Genomic DNA, 21,414 nt, shown 5'->3' with positions numbered 1-21,414 from the left:
TTTCATGTGTTTGATGCCAGTCCATTATTATGAGCAGTCGTTATCACGTTTCAGGAGAAGACCCAGAGGCAGACAGTGTCGAAGTAATAAACGTTTATTTCCATGGTATTCCTCCAAACCTCAGTTGTCCTGAGTCTGCACAACTGCCAGGACCTAGGATCAAGAGAGACGCTCAAGTGTTTTAGTACTATATCTCTTGACACAATGATGAAAATAATCATGGCCTCTAAATCTTCAAGCTGCATACTGGACCCTATTCCAACTAAACTACTGAAAGAGCTGCTTCCTGTGCTTGGCCCTCCTATGTTGAACATAATAAAAGTCTCTCTATCCACTGGATGTGTACCAAACTCACTAAAAGTGGCAGTAATAAAGCCTCACTTGAAAAAGCCAAACCTTGACCCAGAAAATATAAAAAACGATCGGCCTATATCGAATCTTCCATTCCTCTCAAAGATTTTAGAGAAGGCTGTTGCGCAGCAACTCACTGCCTTCCTGAAGACAAACAATGTATATGAAATGCTTCAGTCTGGTTTTAGACCCCATCATAGCACTGAGACGGCACTTGTGAAGGTGGTAAATGACATTTTAATGGCATCGGACCGAGGCTCTGCATCTGTCCTCGTGCTCCTAGACCTTAGTGCTGCTTTTGATACCATCGATCACCACATTCTTTTGGAGAGATTGGAAACCCAAATTGGCCTACACGGACATGTTCTGGCCTGGTTTAGATCTTATCTGTCGGAAAGATATCAGTTTGTCTCTGTGAATGGTTTGTCCTCTGACAAATCAACTGTAAATTTCGGTGTTCCTCAAGGTTCCGTTTTAGGACCACTATTGTTTTCACTATATATTTTACCTCTTGGGGATGTTATTCGAAAACATAGTGTTAACTTTCACTGCTATGCGGATGACACACAGCTGTACATTTCAATGAAACATGGTGAAGCCCCAAAATTGCCCTCGCTAGAAGCATGTGTTTCAGACATAAGGAAGTGGATGGCTGCAAACTTTCTACTATTAAACTCGGACAAAACAGATGCTTGTTCTAGGTCCCAAGAAATAAAGAGATCTTCTGTTGAATCTGACAATTAATCTTAATGGTTGTACAGTCGTCTCAAATAAAACTGTGAAGGACCTCGGCGTTACTCTGGACCCTGATCTCTCTTTTGAAGAACATATCAAGACCATTTCGAGGACAGCTTTTTTCCATCTACGTAATATTGCAAAAATCAGAAACTTTCTGTCCAAAAATGATGCAGAAAAGTTAATCCATGCTTTTGTCACTTCTAGGTTAGACTACTGCAATGCTCTACTTTCCGGCTACCCGGATAAAGCACTAAATAAACTTCAGTTAGTGCTAAATACAGCTGCTAGAATCCTGACTAGAACCAAAAAATTTGATCATATTACTCCAGTGCTAGCCTCTCTACACTGGCTTCCTGTCAAAGCAAGGGCTGATTTCAAGGTTTTACTGCTAACCTACAAAGCATTACATGGACTTGCTCCTACCTATCTCTCTGATTTGGTCCTGCCGTACATACCTACACGTACGCTACGGTCAAAAGACACAGGCCTCCTAATTGTCCCTAGAATTTCTAAGCAAACAGCTGGAGGCAGGGCTTTCTCCTATAGAGCTCAATTTTTATGGAACGGTCTGCCTACCCATGTCAGAGACGCAAACTCGGTCTCAACCTTTAAGTCTTTACTGAAGACTCATCTCTTCAGTGGGTCATATGATTGAGTGTAGTCTGGCCCAGGAGTGGGAAGGTGAACGGAAAGGCTCTGGAGCAACGAACCGCCCTTGCTGTCTCTGCCTGGCCGGTTCCCCTCTTTCCACTGGGATTCTCTGCCTCTAACCCTATTACAGGGGCTGAGTCACTGGCTTACTGGGGCTCTCTCATGCCGTCCCTGGAGGGGGTGAGTCACCTGAGTGGGTTGATTCACTGTTGTGGTCATCCTGTCTGGGCTGGCGCCCCCCCCCCTTGGGTTGTGCCGTGGCGGAGATCTTTGTGGGCTATACTCAGCCTTGTCTCAGGATGGTAAGTTGGTGGTTGAAGATATCCCTCTAGTGGTGTGGGGGCTGTGCTTTGGCAAAGTGGGTGGGGTTATATCCTTCCTGTTTGGCCCTGTCCGGGGGTGTCCTCGGATGGGGCCACAGTGTCTCCTGACCCCTGTCTCAGCCTCCAGTATTTATGCTGCAGTAGTTTGTGTCGGGGGGCTAGGGTCAGTTTGTTATATCTGGAGTACTTCTCCTGTCCTATTCGGTGTCCTGTGTGAATCTAAGTGTGCGTTCTCTAATTCTCTCCTTCTCTCTTTCTTTCTGACCATGCCCCAGGACTACCTGGCATGATGACTCCTTGCTGTCCCCAGTCCACCTGGCCATGCTGCTGCTCCAGTTTCAACTGTTCTGCCTTAGTATTATTCGACCATGCTGGTCATTTATGAACATTTGAACATCTTGGCCATGTTCTGTTATAATCTCCACCCGGCACAGCCAGAAGAGGACTGGCCACCCCACATAGCCTGGTTCCTCTCTAGGTTTTTTCCTAGGTGTTGGCCTTTCTAGGGAGTTTTTCCTAGCCACCGTGCTTCTACACCTGCATTGCTTGCTGTTTGGGGTTTTAGGCTGGGTTTCTGTACAGCACTTTGAGATATCAGCTGATGTACGAAGGGCTATATAAATAAATTTGATTTGATTAAAACTGAAAGTAATCGGCCTCTGTGAAGAGCTCTCCTTCACTGACCTGGAGCAGGTGGTCAGAGCCCTCAAACTGACAGAGACAGTCAGTATGGACCAACTCTATGAAGAGTTTCGTGCTAGCCGGGAGGAAATACAGAAAGCCAGACAGGATACCATGAAATCCACCAGTGAGAAGTGGATGGCAGTTTTCCAAAACCTAGGGAAAGCCAACTTTATCAACATGTTCAGGATTGTCTAATTTGTCCTCAGTGTGCCAGGCTCAAATGTCTTTGTGAAGGATTTTCTCTCTGATGACCATTAAATGGTCAGACTCAAGAAACAGGTGCAGCACAGAGCTGATCAAAAATGAACTTCAAATATCTGTGAACTGTGACTTGTCATGTAAGGACTTCTCTCTGGCTATGCAAAAGGACAAAGGACTGCTTGAATCAGTCAAGAGAAGCAAAATATATCCATGGAAAAAGTAGACTTGGTGAGTGGCTCATGCCCCTTGTTTCCATTTGAAAAGTATATATTTCTTTTGCTGTAAAGGTCCAAATGGTGATTTCTTTGATAATTTATTTTGAGGTTTAGTCACATAAGTTTACATAACTATACAGTTTTAGTAAAGCTATAGACTAAATGGAATATAAAAATGTTTTGCCTTTCCAATTGAATAAGAATATGAATATACACTGTATATTCATTCACACAACACGATACCCACACTGCCGTGGCACCGTGCACTGGCACGCCACCTTTTGTCCCTTATTTGGTAGTGAGAAAGTTGGCAACCCTACAGAAGCAGCATATACATCAATAGTTCTCTCTAAAGATAACTCTCCAACAGACTTTAAGCAATGATCACCAAACTTTTCCCAGTCTGCTTCATGAAAGCACCATCTTCAGAATGGTACTCTATCTGGAATAGTAACATCAAAGTTTGTTACGTTCCCCAGTTTCTGTGTTTTGTGTTTGTTTGCGTATATGTATGTATGTACAGCGGGGCAAAAAAAGTATTTAGTCAGCCCCCAATTGTGCAAGTTCTCCAACTTAAAAATATGAGAGAGGCCTGTAATTTTCATAATAGGTACACTTCAACTATGACAGACAAAATGAGAAAAAAAATCCAGAAAATCACATTGTAGGATTTTTAATGAATTTATTTGCAAATTATGGTGGAAAATAAGTATTTGGTCAATAACAAAAGTTTTTCTCAATACTTTGTTATATACCCTTTGTTGGCAATGACAGAGGTCAAATGTTTTCTGTAAGTCTTCACAAGGTTTTCACACACTGTTGCTGGTATTTTGGCCCATTCCTCCATGCAGATCTCCTCTAGAGCAGTGATGTTTTGGGGCTGTTGCTGGGCAACACGGACTTTCAACTCCCTCCAAAGATTTTCTATGGGGTTGAGATCTGGAGACTGGCTAGGCCACTCCAGGACCTTGAAATGCTTCTTACGAAGCCACTCCTTTGTTGCCCGGGCGGTGTGTTTGGGATCATTGTCATGCTGAAAGACCCAGCCACGTTTCATCTTCAATGCCCTTGCTGATGGAAGGAGGTTTTCACTCAAAATCTCACGATATATGGCCCCATTCATTCTTTCCTTTACACGGATCAGTCGTCCTGGTCCCTTTGCAGAAAAACAGCCCCAAAGCATGATGTTTCCACCCCCATGTTTCACAGTAGGTATGGTGTTCTTTGGATGCAACTCAGCATTCTTTGTCCTCCAAACACGACGAGTTGAGTTTTTACCAAAAATTTATATTTTGGTTTCATCTGACCATATGACATTCTCCCAATCTTCTTCTGGATCATCCAAATGCTCTATAGCAAACTTCAGACGGGCCTGGACATGTACTGGCTTAAGCAGGGGGACACGTCTGGCACTGCAGGATTTGAGTCCCTGGCGGCGTAGTGTGTTACTGATGGTAGGCTTTGTTACTTTGGTCCCAGCTCTCTGCAGGTCATTCACTAGGTCCCCCCGTGTGGTTCTGGGATTTTTGCTCACCGTTCTTGTGATCATTTTGACCCCACGGGGTGAGATCTTGCGTGGAGCCCCAGATCGAGGGAGATTATCAGTGGTCTTGTATGTCTTCCATTTCCTAATAATTGCTCCCACAGTTGAGTTCTTCAAACCAAGCTGCTTACCTATTGCAGATTGTCTTCCCAGCCTGGTGCAGGTCTACAATTTTGTTTCTGGTGTCCTTTGACAGCTCTTTGGTCTTGGTCATAGTGGAGTTTGGAGTGTGACTGTTTGAGGTTGTGGACAGGTGTCTTTTATACTGATAACAAGTTCAAACGAGTGCCATTAATACAGGTAACGAGTGGAGGACAGAGGAGCCTCTTAAAGAAGAAGTTACAGGTCTGTGAGAGGCAGAAATTTTGCTTGTTTGTAGGTGACCAAATACTTATTTTCCACCATAATTTGCAAATAAATTCATTAAAAATCCTACAATGTGATTTTCTGGATTTTTTTTTCTCATTTTGTCTGTCACAGTTGAAGTGTACCTATGATAAATTACAGGCCTCTCTCATCCTTTTAAATGGGAGAACTTGCACAATTGGTGGCTGACTAAATACTTTTTTGCCCCACTGTATGTATTTCAGGAAATAGCTTCATGGATTCGAAGCAGCTGATTGGCCGGCCCCATCGACGATTGGAGGTCTGATCCCGCCCTCTCGTTAGGGGATACAGCTGTACTCCTTCTGCAGCTGGTTAAAAGCCAGTGTTCCTTTGTTAGGAGAGAGAGCTTCTTGGATGTCCTGTGTTGGTTGTTGATCAGAGACAGTTTTGTTGAAAGTATTTTGTAGCTGCTACTTCTGAGGCATGTGTGTGCCAATAGTACTCAGTCTTTTTAATTATTGAAATTCTTCACTTTAAGTTTGTATTATTCTGTTTAATTTGTTTCCAGGGGGAAGGAGAAGACACCTTGGGAGTGCTTAGGCAAGATGCCTGCGGGCATACATATACCCGTAGTATGTACTCTGTCTATGCACGCTAGGTAAAACCTGGGTGGACCACCCCCTGTATTTTTGTTAGCGTGCCAGGTGGCGTTAAGGTTAGGTGGGTAGGCAGGTAGGAGAGGGGACTTTTACTTTCTTTGCTTTGGTTCCATCCAGCTCCCTTTCCCCACTTTACCTGTTATGGAAATAAATTCCCAGTAAATGGTAATATTCTGTCATCCTTACCCGCACCTACAATCACATACCTATTTCACTCCACGAGGAGTTGAGTGTAGCAGGGTGTTGCGGTTCCTCCTCCAAGAGGTGTGGTAACCAAGTTCATGGTACACAAAATCGGGAAATGATCACTTCCAACAGTAGAATCATTCATTACATTGCATTCACACATAGATGCAATAGAGTTGGAAGCCAGTGTGCAGTCCAGGCAACATGTAACCCCTCTACAACATCAACTATTGTTCCACATCCATTGTTAAAACATACTAATGCTCTTGTTTCCATATCTTCCACAACAGTACCATTAGCATCTATATGTGTGCTTCCCCATAAACTATTATGTGCATTAAAGTCGCCGCTCCATTTCTCTCTAGAGCCCAATTTTGCAACTTCGCTCTTGATCCTTCCATTTCCTAAACCCATTGTTCCCTATCCTCCCACTTCTCTCGACATGTCCATTATAGAAGAGTCACTCAAGCGATGCTACCATAGAACAATGAGACAGATATTTCACCGGAAGCATAAATGTGAAGTATCCGACTGGCCGGCTGTGTGAGAAGATGGAACAAGATGGAATTTGGCTGACATTCTGCAAATGTTCTCCTCGATGAAACATTTGATTTCAGTACAGTTCTCTTCCCAAAACTAGAATATGTTAATAAGAGTGGACTATGTTTTGTAGACTTTACCCTTTCCAAAAGTTTTTAACTATCGCATTGTTTAGTAGGAGTGCAAAGGCAAATTTCAGTTATTGCACACACGCACTTCACAGAGTAGGCGTTCCCTAACGGAAATATGCAGATGATGCTAGAACGCACCAATAGGATCTCGCTAGCTTGGCTCTGGCCACCTCCTTGCTTGTTCTGCCCACTATGATTAATTTGTTTCCATTGGAAAGACAGGCTTTGGTCTATCTTGGGTGAGTTGTAAAAGATACTTGATGCTACTGTACCGACAACCATTTTTAAATGTTTTATTGCAGAAACACCAGTATACACTTATTTGATTTAATTGAACATTTATTTAACTAGGCAAGTCAGTTAAATAATATTTAAAAAATAAGAACACATTCTTATTTACAGTGACAGCCTACCAAAAGGCAAAAGGCCTGCGGGGACCGGGGCTGGGATTAAAAATATAGGACAAAACACACATCACGACAAGGGAGACACTAAAACACTACATAAAGAGAAGCTTAAGGCATCAACATAGCATGGCAGCAACACATGACAACACAGCATTGTAGCAACACCACATGACAAAGTACATACAAGAAGTATACAAACTGACAATGATAACATATGTTAGGGGAACCAAATAAATGACAGATTATACAAAGACCTTAAAAGATACACACATTGATTGTTCGAACAGCTTTCTTCTTGGAAGAATGTAAAATGGTCTTAATGCACTGCTTTAACTCTTTATAGAAAATATGGAAGAGTTGTTTTTTTTTAGGGAATTTACATTTATGAATATTACATTTTGCCATGAGCGCAATTAGATTTTGAGAGGTAAAATTGTTTTTGTTTGTCCTTATTATAGTTAAGGAAACCGAGCAGCACATTCTCCCATAATAAACAAAAGTCATGAAGAATATTAACAATTATAAAACTATAAATATCTTGCCATAATTTATTTACATGTATACAATGCCAAAATAAATGCAAAACTGTTTCTGGATGCTCAACACATCAAGTACAGTTAATGTTAAGTTTCTTCAGGTAATGATTCGCAGGGTAATACTTATGGATAATTCTGAAAGAGACCTCTCTGACTTTGTTAATAAGCAGGTATTTGTGTGGTAATAGCCAAACCTTTTTCCAACGGATATTTTTGACAAATGTATTCCAGTAAATTGTGACATAAGGAAAATATACAATATCCCTTTGAAATAAAGCATGTATAGATCTGTTCTGAGGGAGCAAGGAGAAACACATTTCTTCTATTGGAGAGTCAACTGGATTAAGCAAGGGTAGCTCAAGAAGGTGTCTGTTGACACCTCTAAACAACATGAGAGTTCCAGATGGAATAGCATCAAAGACTACGGCGAACATCTAGGTGTAACAGGGATATTGTAACGTGATAAAAATTCATCCTAATTGAGTAATAATCCTTCTGCATTAAAAAGTTGACTCACCAGCAGGATATGATTATTAAACCAGTACTTAAAGACTTGTTTCTATACAGCATATCCTCATTGTTCCAAATGAAATAGCCTACATATGTGGAGAAAAAATATGTTTATATGTTAATGACCACGCTAAGAGTACTAATTGAAGCCACCGAAACGTGAGAAGATATAATGGGGATGAAATTCCAAATTGAAGTTGGATTCTTTAAGAAATGTTTAGCCCAATTTATCTTAAAAGTATTTTTCAAAATAGAAAAATCCAAAAATTGAGAACACCATATTCATATGTGATAATAATGACAGATTTCCTAATATAACGTGTATGATTTTTCCAGATAAAAAGCATCTGGTCAACCGCTTTACCTATTTTGTTGTCAAGATGTAGGGACTGGGCTGCGTACGTAAGTCTGGAGATACCTTTTGATCTAGAAAACAATACTCAACCTTTCAAGGATAAATCCCTCTGCAACCAACTTTTTGTTTTTTTCAAAAATATGTATGCAATTTAATGAGCATCTTTCCTGTTGATATGGTAATCCCAAGGTATGTTCTTTTTTCCTTGACTGCAATATTTCAGATAGAGGGTATCACACAGTCTTTTACAGCAAACAATTCACACTTTAAGGTTTAGGCAAAGACCAGATGCTTTGGAAAATATATTTACCACATCGACTGCTTTAGGAATCTGGTCAGCATCTTTCAAAAAGAGGGTGGTATCATCTGCAAGATGATTTATGGTAATGTCTGTCAGCAATAGAGATCCCTTGTACAGTTGAAGTCTGGAAGGTTTACATACACCTTAGCCAAATACATTTAAACTCAGTTTTTCAAAATTCCTGAAATATATTCCTAGTAAAAATTCCCTGTATTAGGTCCGTTAGGATCACCACTTTATTTTAAGAATGTGAATAATGTCAGAATAATAATATGAATGAGAATGATTTATTTCAGTTTTTATTTATTTCATCACATTCCCAGTGGTCAGAAGTTTACATACACTCAATTAGTATTTGGTAGCATTGCCTTTAAATTGTTTAACTTGGGTCAAACGTTTCAGGTAGCCTTCCACAAGCTTCCCACAATAAGTTGGGTGAATTTTGGCCCATTCCTCCTGACAGAGCTGGAGTAACTGAGTCAGGTTTGTAGGCCTCCTTGCTCGCACACACTTCTTCAGTTCTGCCCACAAATGTTCTATAGGATTGAGGTCAGGGCTTTGTGATGGCCACTCCAATACCTTGACTTTGTTGTCCTTAAGCCATTTTGCCACAATTTTGGAAGTATGGGGTCATTGTCCATTTGGAAGACCCATTTGTGACCACGCTTTAATTCCTGACTGATGTCTTGAGATGTTGCTTCAATATATTCACATAATTTTCCTTCCTCATGATGCCATCTATTTTGTGAAGTGCACCAGTCCCTCCTGCAGCAAAGCACCCCCACAACATGATGCTGCCACCCCCGTGCGTCACGGTTGGGATGGTGTTCTTCGGCTTACAAGCCTCCCCTTTTTTCCTCCAAACATAACGATGGTCATTATGGCCAAACAGTTCTATTTTTGTTTCATCAGACCAGAGGACATTTCTCCAAAAAGTATGATCTTTGTCCCCATGTGCAATTGCAAACAGTAGTCTGGCTTTTTTATGGTGGTTTTGGAGCAGTGGCTTCTTCCTTGCTGAGCGGCCTTTCAGGTTATGTCGATATAGGACTTGTTTTACTGTGGATATAGATACTTTTGTACCTGTTTCCTCCAGCATCTTCACAAGGTCCTTTGCTGTTTTTCTGGGATAGATTGGCACTTTTCGCACCAAAGGACATTCATCTCTAGGAGACAGAACGCGTCTCCTTCCTGAGCGGTATGATGGCTATGTGATCCCGTGGTGTTTATACTTGTGTGCTATTGTTTGTACAGATGAACGTGGTGCCTACAGGCATTTGGAAATGGCTCCCAAGGATGAACCAAACTTGTGAGGGTCTACAATTCTTTTTCTGAAGTCTTGGCTGATTTCTTTTGATTTTCACATGTCAAGCAAAGAGGTACTGAGTTTGAAGGTAGGCCTTGAAATACATCCACAGGTGCACCTCCAATTGACTCAAATGATGTCAATTAGCCTAACAGAAGCTTCTAAAGCCATGACATTTTCTGGAATTTTCCAAGCTGTTTAAAGGCACAGTCAATTTAGTGTATGTACACTTCTGACCCACTGGTATTGTGATACAGTAAAATAATCTGTCTGTAAACAATTGTTGGAAAAATGACTTGTGTCATGCCCAAAGTAGATGTCCTAACCGACTTGCCAAAACTATTGTTTGTTAACACGAAATGTGTGGAGTGGTAGAAAAACGAGTTTTAATGACTCCAACCAAAGTGTATGTAACCTTCCGACTTCAACTGTGTATCGCTTGTAAAAAGTTGGGTTGCAAGCAGGAAGAGGTAAGGCAAAATTGGCAACCTTGCATAAGAAATAGAAACTCATGTTCCACTGTATCGAAAGCTTTATACAAGTCTAAGAAGACGATAAAAATAGATTTGAAGATTAGATCAGAATAGTCAAGTCTAACACCAGTCAGATATGTACGGATGACTCCCTCAGTGCCTTTCTCATTCTAGTGATCGTACTCCACATGACCCATGACCTACTCCACACGATCAAATATAGTTGTCAATGAGAAGTTACACCCGGAAATGGATGATTCTATAATAAAGAAAATGTACAAAAAAAAACGTTCAAAATATTTACAGCAAAAAAAATGCATTTTTATATTTGTTCATTTTGTAATTATTTTGTCATGAATCTGCAAGTATGTTAAGACAGGTGAACATGTTTCAAGGACAGGTCCTTCGCATCGGATGTTTGATATGCTGTGGACGTCATTCCTTGCAGTCTCCTTCAATTCGTCCTACACTCCAGTCCAACCGGCGAAGTCTACAGCGGCGCCACAAACATCTGAATAAAGTCACTTTAGTTGACCTATAGTCCCATATTTTACCGGTGAGTGAAGCAACTGAACTGGATTTTACTGTAGATGAATTAGCCAAACTATATATTTGTCGCAGTTTATGACCACGCTTGCCCGAGTACTGCCTGACACGCAATCGCTAAATGTTCCTAGCTAGCTAGCCGGTTAGCATAAGCTAGCTATTGAGTTATGTTACGAGTACTGTAGGGGACAACTCATGTCCGGTGCACATGTGTGTGAAATTAAGACCACCAATTAAACTGGATTACTTTGTTACTTGGAGTAGCTAACTGTGAGTTAACTAGATAACTTCCATTTTGTAACAGTAACGCTAGATAGCCAACTCAATCTGCTAACTAGACCGCTACGTTAGCTGTAGCTAGTTAGTTAGCTTCCTTGGCATGCAATGCATGCCTGGCAATGCGGACGTACAGCAGGTTACATAGCTACTTGTGCATGGCAGACTATTTTTAAGGTGTTGATACAACTTAAACATTTCTGTACAGAAAATGCACAAGGAATATGTACATTGTTTTATTGTCCAGCATAAAGAATATATCTCAGAACTTTGACACGCGCTTCTACGCCAGCTAACTCGATACAGCAACACTAGGTAGCAATAGGATAGGTTGAATATATCAATGGCTTCCCTCAGTTAACCTTGCCCACCTTTGCTCAGTATGACGTTTGTCGTTACAGTTGCCATAATTGGCATACCATTATCTTTTCAATATCATTAGCTTGCTAGCTAGCCAGCCACCTTAGCTAACGTTAGATACAGAACTGGAACTTGAAAGTACAGCTTCTCACTATCTGTTAACCTTAGCTGGCTAACGAGCTACCACTCAGCTGGCTCTGCTGAATGGCATATGTCAAATTGCTTAATTAACGCATACATTTTTATAGGTTTTATGGTTGTCACTTCTGAAAAGTGTGTAGTGACAGGTGAATGAATACCTGACACTGTTAGTGTGGAACACCAGGCATTCCTGAACCATATTGTAACAGTGTGGTGACAATGTCAACTTGTTTCATCCAAACTGATTCAGCTGTTATGACAACCACAAGATGTCAAAAATAGATTCACTACACAAACACCCCCTTTCTTACAGTATACCTACCGTATGCTATACCCTCACTCAAAAATGAGGCCTCACATGAACCAGGAATGACTGGGTGGTCTTGTAATGGAAAGACCCACCTACCACGGTCTGTCCTAGAGACTGTTCTGGGAGATTAGTAATGGAGTCTCTGAGTTGCACCATACCCAGTTATTGATTGATTAATGAGACAGACTGGGTAGGAGACAGTACTTGGCTGGGGAATGGAGCCCTTCCCAGACCCACCCTTTCTGGAATTGTTTTATTTTCCTCCACCTAGCCTTGACTGAGTGAGTCACGGAGTTATGGCCTAGCGTCAGTTTAAATAAGTTGGCCATGCAGAGCTATACAGATGCAGACAGACAGGCCACTTATCATATCCAGCATCTGCAAGGGAACCCATGCTCTGGGCTGATAGAGCTGGCTCTTATACAGACAGGCAACCACGCCCTTCAGTTGGGGGAAAATAAATATTATCCCAAAGGATGACTAGCTGTTTTGGATGAGTAGCTATGCTTATAGACTCAAAAGAAACATTGTTTTCTGAACTACGCACCCTTGCACAGGCATTTTGTCAACTAAAATATACTCAGACTGTGTAATATATGCATATTTTTTTTCCTGCTGCAGGTGTAATGGCAGTGCCTCCATCATATGGTGACCTTGGCAAATCTGCCAAGGATATCTTCAACAAAGGCTATGGTACTGTACCTTTCACTCTGGAATAGGCTATACTGGTCATTGATTTGGTTGTATTGAACACCTTGTGTAAGAACAAGAGGCATGCTAAAGGCATGCTAAACCAATAGGAAGGCTAGGCGGGTGCTCCTTCTATATGTAAGCTGTTGTCGTGACATGTTATTTTTGTGTCCAAGGAAAATATTTTATATATATAAAAAACATATGCAAAAAATCTTCTTACAGCACATTTCTACATGTTCTCCCCTATTTGGCACCGGATCAATTATCACACGGCATGATATGTTTACAGTTTTGGCATATCAAAGGGTGAAAATGTCATATGGTGTAACTGTCCGAGGATGAATTTGAACAATGCAAGGGTTGCGAAATAGCTTTTAATTCATAAGAACTTTGCTTTTCCCCCTAAAGGGTTTGGCCTGGTGAAGCTTGATGTGAAGACCAAGTCTGACAGCGGAGTGGTAAGTTTACTTATTTTCTTCCTAATAACTTGTGTACTTTGAAAATTAATTGCATCTACTCTACCATATGTAAAAGTTTAGAAATGTTTATGATTGCAGTAATTGTGTAATAGAAGGTCATTTGAATTTACAACCCTGGGAGCTTGACGGCAGTATAGTTCAATACACTCCTTGATGATGATAACCCAGGAGCTTTCAGATAATTATACAAGTTTTTGTTCATATCCTGATTTGAATTTTTTACAAATGTTATACAGGAGTTCAAAACAGCTGGTTCCTCAAACACGGACACCAGCAAGGTGGCAGGTAGCCTTGAAACCAAATACAAGAGGTCCGAGTATGGCCTGACCTTCACAGAGAAGTGGAACACTGACAACACCCTGGGAACAGAGATCACCGTTGAAGACCAGGTTCGGATTCAACAAAACATTATTTTTGGAACACAATTGGTTAGCCTTACACAATAAAATCTGTCTATGGAGCGTCATGATAGCCTTGACACAATAAAAGGTGATTCAAACAAATAATTAATATGCAATATGTATTGATCAAATTAACTGCAGGTAGATCAACCTTGTGTTGCCAGTCTTTTTCCAACTTTCTGTTCTGGTTCCCTCTAGATTGCCAAGGGTCTGAAGCTGACATTCGACACAACCTTCTCACCAAACACTGGGTATGATTAGTAATGTACAAGTTCAATGCAGAGGACTAGTTCTAGTACTTAAAGGATCTATGGGTGCTGATGGTATGAACATGTAGCTAGTCCAGAAGAGTCAGTCCAGCACCTGGTATCCTTACATGATCTGGGGTGCGCAGTCCTCAGAGGCTTGTGGGTGGATCTGAGGTGACTGGTCAGTCAAATAAACATTAGCACTCATCTGTGTAGTAATATTTGAATCACATCCAAGCCATGGATTGTGTTACTGTTTTTGTGCTTTTATTTGAATGTAGTTTATTCTCCTAGCAGGGCCTCCAAACTGACCATTTGGACACATTTAGCAACCCATTGACTTTGCTATCCAATTTGTATGTTTTATTGGTCGCATCAATGTGCACTGCCATTTTACTAAACTAGATTGTTTTTATGCTGCTGAAACCATGATTTGGTCCAACGTTAGCCTGAACTGCCCATTCATATCCTTATTCCTCCATGAGTCACTGCATGTCCACTGAGCTCCGTGGGATGAGTTTCCCCTAGGTACAGATCTAGGATCCGCTTCCTTTATCCTAAACTTAACCATTAGTACAGACAATGCAAAACTGACTCAAGATCGGTGTCTGGGGGTAACTTCAACCCACAGAAGGCTAGTTTCTCAGCTAGCTTTATGCTGGCCAGGCTATTAGTTTAGAACTGGGCTTGGTGTCATGTAACATTAGCACAAGAGGCTCATAAAGTCTGATTTGTTGTTGTGTGTGTTGGTGCACCTACTGTAAGCCTTGTTGGCTGGTGTAATGTTCCAGAAAGCCGTGGCTCCGAATTGTTATTGCTTGTGGACTATTGATTATGAACATGAGTGTATAGGTGAATTACTACTGGAGTGATGTTTTTTCATCTCTTGGTTTGTCCCAATTGCATTCATATTATGTTACGGTTGCTACATTTCCCTCAGACTGGCTATATTAAGCCTGAGCTGTTTAGCTGTTCATTCAAAATATTATAGTTCAGACTGTAGGCTATGGTTAACCAAAACTGTTTTCCTTTCCAACAGCAAGAAGAGCGGCAAAGTCAAGACCGCCTACAAGCGTGAGTTTGTCAACCTGGGCTGTGATGTCGACTTTGACTTTGCTGGCCCCACTATCCACGGGGCGGCCGTCGTGGGTTATGAGGGCTGGCTCGCCGGCTACCAGATGACTTTTGACACGGCCAAGTCTAAGATGACCCAGAACAACTTCGCTGTGGGATACAAGACCGGGGACTTCCAGCTGCACACCAACGTGTAATTGAGGGCATACATGAGTTTATTATGCCTTTCTATTTAAAATGTTATGCATTTCCAGTGCTCTGCTGTGTACATGCATTACCAATTACATTCAATTGTAAAACTTTTTTTATTTTTAATGCTGACATGGGTGAATGGACAGAGCTGTAGGCAATATGGTGATGGTTCAACTTGGAAATGATAATCATTGAATATCCAACGATTGAACCAAAGCCCCTATACAGGGCTCAATATGTCAGGCCCAACAAACTGCATATGAGGGTAGAGGAAAGGGCTTTATTTCAAACTGGTCTACAGAGAAATACCCTCTTATCACTCCTCTCCCTGGTTATTGTTACTGTAAAGACTGTGCAGTTCTCTCTCAAATCTTCTCCCCTTTCTTGTGTTACAGTAATGACGGTGCACAGTTTGGCGGCTCCATCTACCAGAAAGTGAGCCCAGTGCTGGAGACGGCGGTCAACCTTGCCTGGACTGCCGGCAGCAACAGCACAAACTTTGGCATTGCAGCCAAATACCAGCTGGACAAGAGCGCCTCCATCAGTGTAAGTACCGAGCACAAGTTACTCTTTGTGCCAGTTTCAGACACATGTAGCCTAGTCCAGGACTGAAAAGCATTGTCAATGGAGATTTTCCATCAATTTTATTTGTTGTTGCTTAATCTGTGTCTGGGAAACTACTCTTCTTGTTTGTTTTTTAGACTGTGTCCTTTGTATCCTAAGAACGAACACATGCAAGAAATATCTTCTACACCCCACTACATTGTCTGGCTCTGAAATATCAGAGTTGCTAAGTACATTTCTGACTGCTGTCGTTATCTGCCTTTGGATTTTAAGTTAATCAATTAATTTGGTCTTTTCAGGCTAAAGTGAACAACAACAGCCTTGTCGGTGTTGGCTATACCCAGACGCTGAGACCAGGTAAGACCTCTTGTTTTAAGGATAATTATAATAGGTATCTTATTGGTGTTTCTAAAGGTTATTTTATCAGCTGTCACTTGAATAAAGTTCACAGCACAGGTTGTTCCTTTAGTTCTGATGTTAGGACTTTAACCCCCTAAAGTCGATGTCTGCGCCCTGCGCAAATCTAAGTGCATAATAAAATAGAGAATAGAGATTTTTTTGTTACATATTATATTCTTATTTACAATAAAAGTGACTCAAATGACACACTACATTATTTAATATTCATTTATATTGGGCACAAACTGTGTATTGGGGTAATATTTGATATGTGCATAATATTATATATTCTTCATGTGACCCATGATAAGACTGCAATCAGCCTATTTAAAATGTTATCTGACTATAAGATGATTTAAAAATATGCAAGAGACTACAGTTGAGTTACAGCAATCAAAGGTCTGAGAATGGAATTCTAAATATAGATGTATTTAATTACTTTGTTAAATGATTGAAATCAAATAAAAGGCATAAACTTCAGTTACAAAGCATTATTCTAAGCATGATCAGAGAGGAAATGGGACAAAGAAACAATAGCTTGTGTCATGGCCCATAGCTCATGGGAGAGTGTATATCTCACCAGCATGGATCAGGAACAAAAAAGAGAAGGCACAATGAATCCAAGACCTTTAAATAACATCTGAGTTGTTGACCAATAGCATTACTGAAAGGTTAAACTCCAATCAGACCTGTAAAGACAACCTCCGCTATCCAGAAATGTGATGAGGGGTTTGGCAAGATAACGGAATGCGGAATTCCTGAGTAGACCTCAATAATATGCGAGAGGGTTTATTAAGTCACTTCGGGGACTGGGTCACCCTGCAAATGCATCCAAGTTTGTAGTGTCATAAGCTTTGTCATTGCGTGCTAGGATTATGGGCCCAAATACTAAGCTTATGAATAAATTGAATATACTATGCAAATTTGTCCAAATACTTATGAATACTTTAAATGGGGGGACTAGATGCATAAAGTGCTTTAATTTCTAACTGGTAAAATGGATATGTAATAAAAAGTGACATTCTGTACTGTCACCTCACATAAAACATTTGATTTCAAGTCCCAAATGTTGGAGTATAGAGCCAAATGAAAAGTTTTTTAGCTTCACTGTTCAAGTACATATGTAGGGACAGCACTTAAGTATTAATTAAAAGTGGTCCTCGTGTGGTTTAACACACTTCTCTGTAGCTCACTGCTTTTATGAGCTGAGGGCCAACCCACACTTCATAATACACTACATGACCAAAAGTATGTGGACACCTGCTCATCAAACATCTCATTCTGAAATCATGGGCATTAACATGGAGTTGGTACCCCCCATCCCCCTTGCTGCTATAACAGCCTCCACTCTTCTGGTGAGGCTTTCCACTAGATGTTGGAACATTGCTACGGGGACTTGCTTCCATTCATCCACGAGTATTAGTTAGGTCAGGCCCTGATGTTGGGCCTGATCTCACAGTCGGCATTCCAATTCATCCCAAAGGTGTTCGCTGGGGTTGAGGTCAGGGCTGTGTGCAGGCCAGTCAAGTTCTTCCACACCGATCTCGACAAACCATTTCTGTATGGACCTCGCTTTGTGCACATGGGGCATTGTCATGCTGAAACCGGGAAAGGGCCTTCCCCAAATTGTTGCTACAAAGTTGGAAGCACAGAATCGTCTAGAATGTCATCGTCTAGTGTTGCATCAAGATCTCCCTTCACTGGAACTAAGGGCCCTAGCACAAACCATGAAGAACAGCCCCAGGCCATTAATTCTCCCCCAAACTTTACAGTTAGCTCTATGCATTGGGGCAGGTAGCGTTCTCCTGACATCCGCCAATCCCAGATTTGTCCGTCGAACTGCCAGATGGTGAAGCGTGATTATCACTCCAGAGAACGTGTTTCCACTGCTCCAGAGTCCAATGGTGCTGAGTTTTACACCACTTCAGCCGACGATTGGCATTGCGCATGATGATCTTAGGCTTGTGTGCGACTGCTCGGCCATGCAAATACATTTCATTAAGTTCCCGACAAACAGTTCTTGTGATGATAATGCTTCCAAAGGCAGTTTGGAACTCTGTAGTGAGTGTTGCGACTATTTGTACGCACTTCAGCACTCGGCTGTCCTGTTCTGTGAGCTTCTGTGGCCTGCCACTTCGCAGCTAAGCCGTTGTTGTTTCTAGACTTTTCGACAATAACAGCACTTGCAGTTGACTGGGGCGGCTCTAGCAGGGCAGACATTTGTTGAACTGACTTGTTGGAAAGGTGGTATCCTATGACGGTGCCACATTGAAAGTCACAGCTCTTCAATAAGGCCATTCTACTGCCAGTGTTTGTCGATGGAGATTGTATGGGTGTGCTCAATTTTTATACACCTGTCAGCAACCGGTGTTGCTGAAATAGCCTAATCTGCGATTTTGAAGGGTTGTTCACAAACAAGTATCTGCTTCTCTTCCTCAACCTAAGCCCGTAATGACTCAAAGTACTGTCTGCAATATAAATTCATTGGACAATGCTGTACATTATATGGAGGGAAGTAGGAATATTTCTATAAGTGCATGTATAAGTGCACTGTACTGCACAAATGGATTTTAAAGATGTTCATATTTTACTGAGGACTCGCACATGGTGAGATCATCCGCAAACGAGCTACCGGCAACCAGTCATTTTCAATGAAAGGAGCGACGGTTGGCCAATAGAGAGAGGGGGCTAGCGACTAGATATTTCCAGCGACTGCCATTATGCATGCTGTTTAAAGGGGAGATTCCAACGACTTGATCGCTGATTATCTCAGCAAGTATCTCATTTTAAAAATAGGAAATCATGTGTGTTCTATAGGAGAGATTTATATCTGCAATGTTGACACCGGGGATGGAACTTTAGGATTTTCAGTAGTTCTGCACATCTATCTGAAAGTACTACCCTCTGGCTTGCTTAATTTCCATCCCTAGTTGACACCTATTTTCTTTACTGTCATCCTGAATGTGACCCTGACCACCTCTCTCCTGTTGCAGGTGTGAAACTCACCCTCTCTGCCCTGGTAGATGGTAAGGGCATCAACACTGGAGGCCACAAGCTGGGCCTGGGGTTGGAACTGGAGGCCTAAACTCTCCTTGCGGTGAAGGAAACGAGAGAATATCAGCAGTATCTGCCCTTAAAATGCATTTCCAACTCAAACCAGCAAGGGGGTATATCATGAATGGAAGGGATTTGTTCAGAGGCTACAACGAGAAAAAAACACTACCCCGTCATTCTTTGTTGTAAATGTTTTCTTTGCCGTTTCCATCAAAGACACCTTCAGTGGGTCAATAATTTATACACCTTCTCATTGCATCTATCCAACACGGCCTTGACAATAAAATACACCACATTGTTCTCCTCCCATGTAGCTAGTTGGTCACTTGTGGCTTCTATGTACATCTCTGAAGTGTTTTTATTTGGTGAGACATCAGATTGGTTAAACACAGCGGTTGGGTTTGGTCATACATTTCTGATTTGACCATTTCTAACCAATCATCTAATATCTTGTCTGAACACATCTCATTTATAACTGCGTTATTCACTGCATTAGGCTCCCCTACTATTTAAATATCATCATACGCCTTTTTGTTTTTCCTTCCACGCACATGAGGATGAGGTTAAAGCTGTGTTGTACTGTTATGATCTGTCAGTCAGCCATTGGGATTTGAGATGTTATATCAACACTGTACATGATGAAGCCCTCGCTTAAACTGAGCAGATTTTGGGTGGCTTGAAACAGATTCTATGTTGGGGTTAAAACCTTTCATTCTTGGCTGACCTGGCAGGCTTTCTTTTGTTTTCTACTTTGCTGCAGACTACTATGGGAGGGTTTAATAAGGTTCACAGTAAAGCCAAACTGCCTGGATACTGTCCGGCTTTGGTGTGGTGTACACTAAGTCAAGTTCAGTGTCAATGCTATCCCAGTAGCTTCTGGTCACTTGGCTGACTGAGAACGAGATCACCGGAAACCTGGAAGGTTGTTACGTGTATGTTTAACTTTTCAATAAAGTCTTTGAACTCCAGAAACCAACTCCTGGCTTTTATTGAGAGCTGAACTTCTCTGGCCTTGGGAGGTCTTGCATATACACTGAGTATACCAAACATTAGGAACACCTTATTAATATTGAGTGGCACCCCCTTTTGCCTTCAGAATAGCCTGTATTCGTTGAGGCATGGACTTGACATGGTGTCAAAGGCTTCCACAGTGAAGCTGGCTCCATGATGTTTCCCACAGTTGTGTCAAGTTGGCTGGATGTCCTTTGGGTGGTTGTCCATTCTTGACACTCATGGGACACTGTTAAGCTTAATACCCAGCAGTGTTGCTGTTCTTGGCACATAAATCTAGTCTTGCCCATTCACCCTCTGAATGGCACACAATTCATTTCACGAGGCTTAAAAATACTTCTTTAACCTGGCTCCTCCCCTTCATCTACACTGATTTGAAGTGGATTTAACAAGTGATATCAATATGGGATCATAGCTTTCACCTGGTAAGTCTGACATGGACAGATCAGGTTTTACATAATGTAAAATAATGTTTTGTGCTCTATATTTCAAATTCCATCAAATGATTGTTTGCCTCGTCATTGACTGCAGTCTGGTATGTTAAACCCCTATCAAGGCGGGCAAATATAAATATAGCAATTTCAAAGATTTTCGTGAGTTACATGACATGTCATTTGAAATGAGGCCATAATCTATGGATTTCACATGACTAGGAATACAGATATGCATCTGTTGGCCACATTAGGGACGTTGATCAGAAATGCAGTATCTGGTGTGACCACCATTTGCCTTATGCAGCGCAACACATCTTCACATAGTTGATCAGGCTGTTGTTTGTGGCCTGTGGAATGTTCTCCCACACTTCCATGGTTGTGCGAAGTTGCTGGATATAGGTGGGAACTAGGACACACTGTCGATCCAGAGAGTTCCAAACATGCTCAATGGGTGACATGTCTGAGTGTGCAGGCCACGGAAGAACTGGGATGTAATTTTGCCATGCACGCTGTCTGCCATCTGCCCGTACAGTTGAAACCAGGATTCATCATTGAAGAGCACACTTCTGCAGCGTGACAGTGGCCATCGAAGGTGAGCATTTACCCACTGAAGTCTGTTCAAGACCCTGGTGAGGATGATGAGCATGCAGCTGAGCTTCCCTGAGACGGTTTCTGACTCTTCGGTTGTGTAAAACCACAGTTTCATCAGCTGTCTGGGTGGCTGGTCTCAGAAAATCCCGCAGGTGAAGAAGCTGGATGTGGAGGTCCTGGGTTGGCGTGGTTACACGTAGTCTG

At 41.6% G+C, this 21,414-nt stretch overlaps 1 protein-coding gene across 1 annotated transcript; it reads left to right on the top strand.

Moving 5' to 3' along the window:
* The first annotated feature begins 10,870 nt into the window (after positions 1-10,870).
* On the top strand, positions 10,871-19,306 carry vdac2 (voltage-dependent anion channel 2). Its single transcript, XM_029640351.2, has 9 exons — positions 10,871-10,993; positions 12,692-12,763; positions 13,172-13,221; positions 13,479-13,631; positions 13,842-13,894; positions 14,931-15,158; positions 15,553-15,703; positions 16,021-16,078; positions 19,114-19,306. The coding sequence occupies exons 2-9, from the start codon at positions 12,697-12,699 to the stop codon at positions 19,203-19,205; spliced, it is 852 nt and encodes a 283-aa protein (XP_029496211.1). The 5' UTR covers positions 10,871-10,993; positions 12,692-12,696; the 3' UTR covers positions 19,206-19,306.
* The last annotated feature ends 2,108 nt before the right edge of the window (positions 19,307-21,414 follow it).

This window comes from Oncorhynchus nerka, linkage group LG28 (genome assembly GCF_034236695.1).
Source record: "Oncorhynchus nerka isolate Pitt River linkage group LG28, Oner_Uvic_2.0, whole genome shotgun sequence".
In the NCBI taxonomy this organism is placed as follows: domain Eukaryota; kingdom Metazoa; phylum Chordata; class Actinopteri; order Salmoniformes; family Salmonidae; genus Oncorhynchus; species Oncorhynchus nerka.
This window is presented reverse-complemented; position numbering and strand designations above follow the sequence as displayed.

Excerpts from the sequence above, each read along its gene's own strand:
- vdac2 (XM_029640351.2), top strand. The coding sequence starts at position 12,697 with ATGGCAGTGCCTCCATCATATGGTGACCTTGGCAAATCTGCCAAGGAT. Across the intron at positions 12,764-13,171 it reads TATCTTCAACAAAGGCTATG|GGTTTGGCCTGGTGAAGCTT; the intron begins GTACTGTACCTT and ends TTCCCCCTAAAG. Across the intron at positions 16,079-19,113 it reads TACCCAGACGCTGAGACCAG|GTGTGAAACTCACCCTCTCT; the intron begins GTAAGACCTCTT and ends CTCCTGTTGCAG.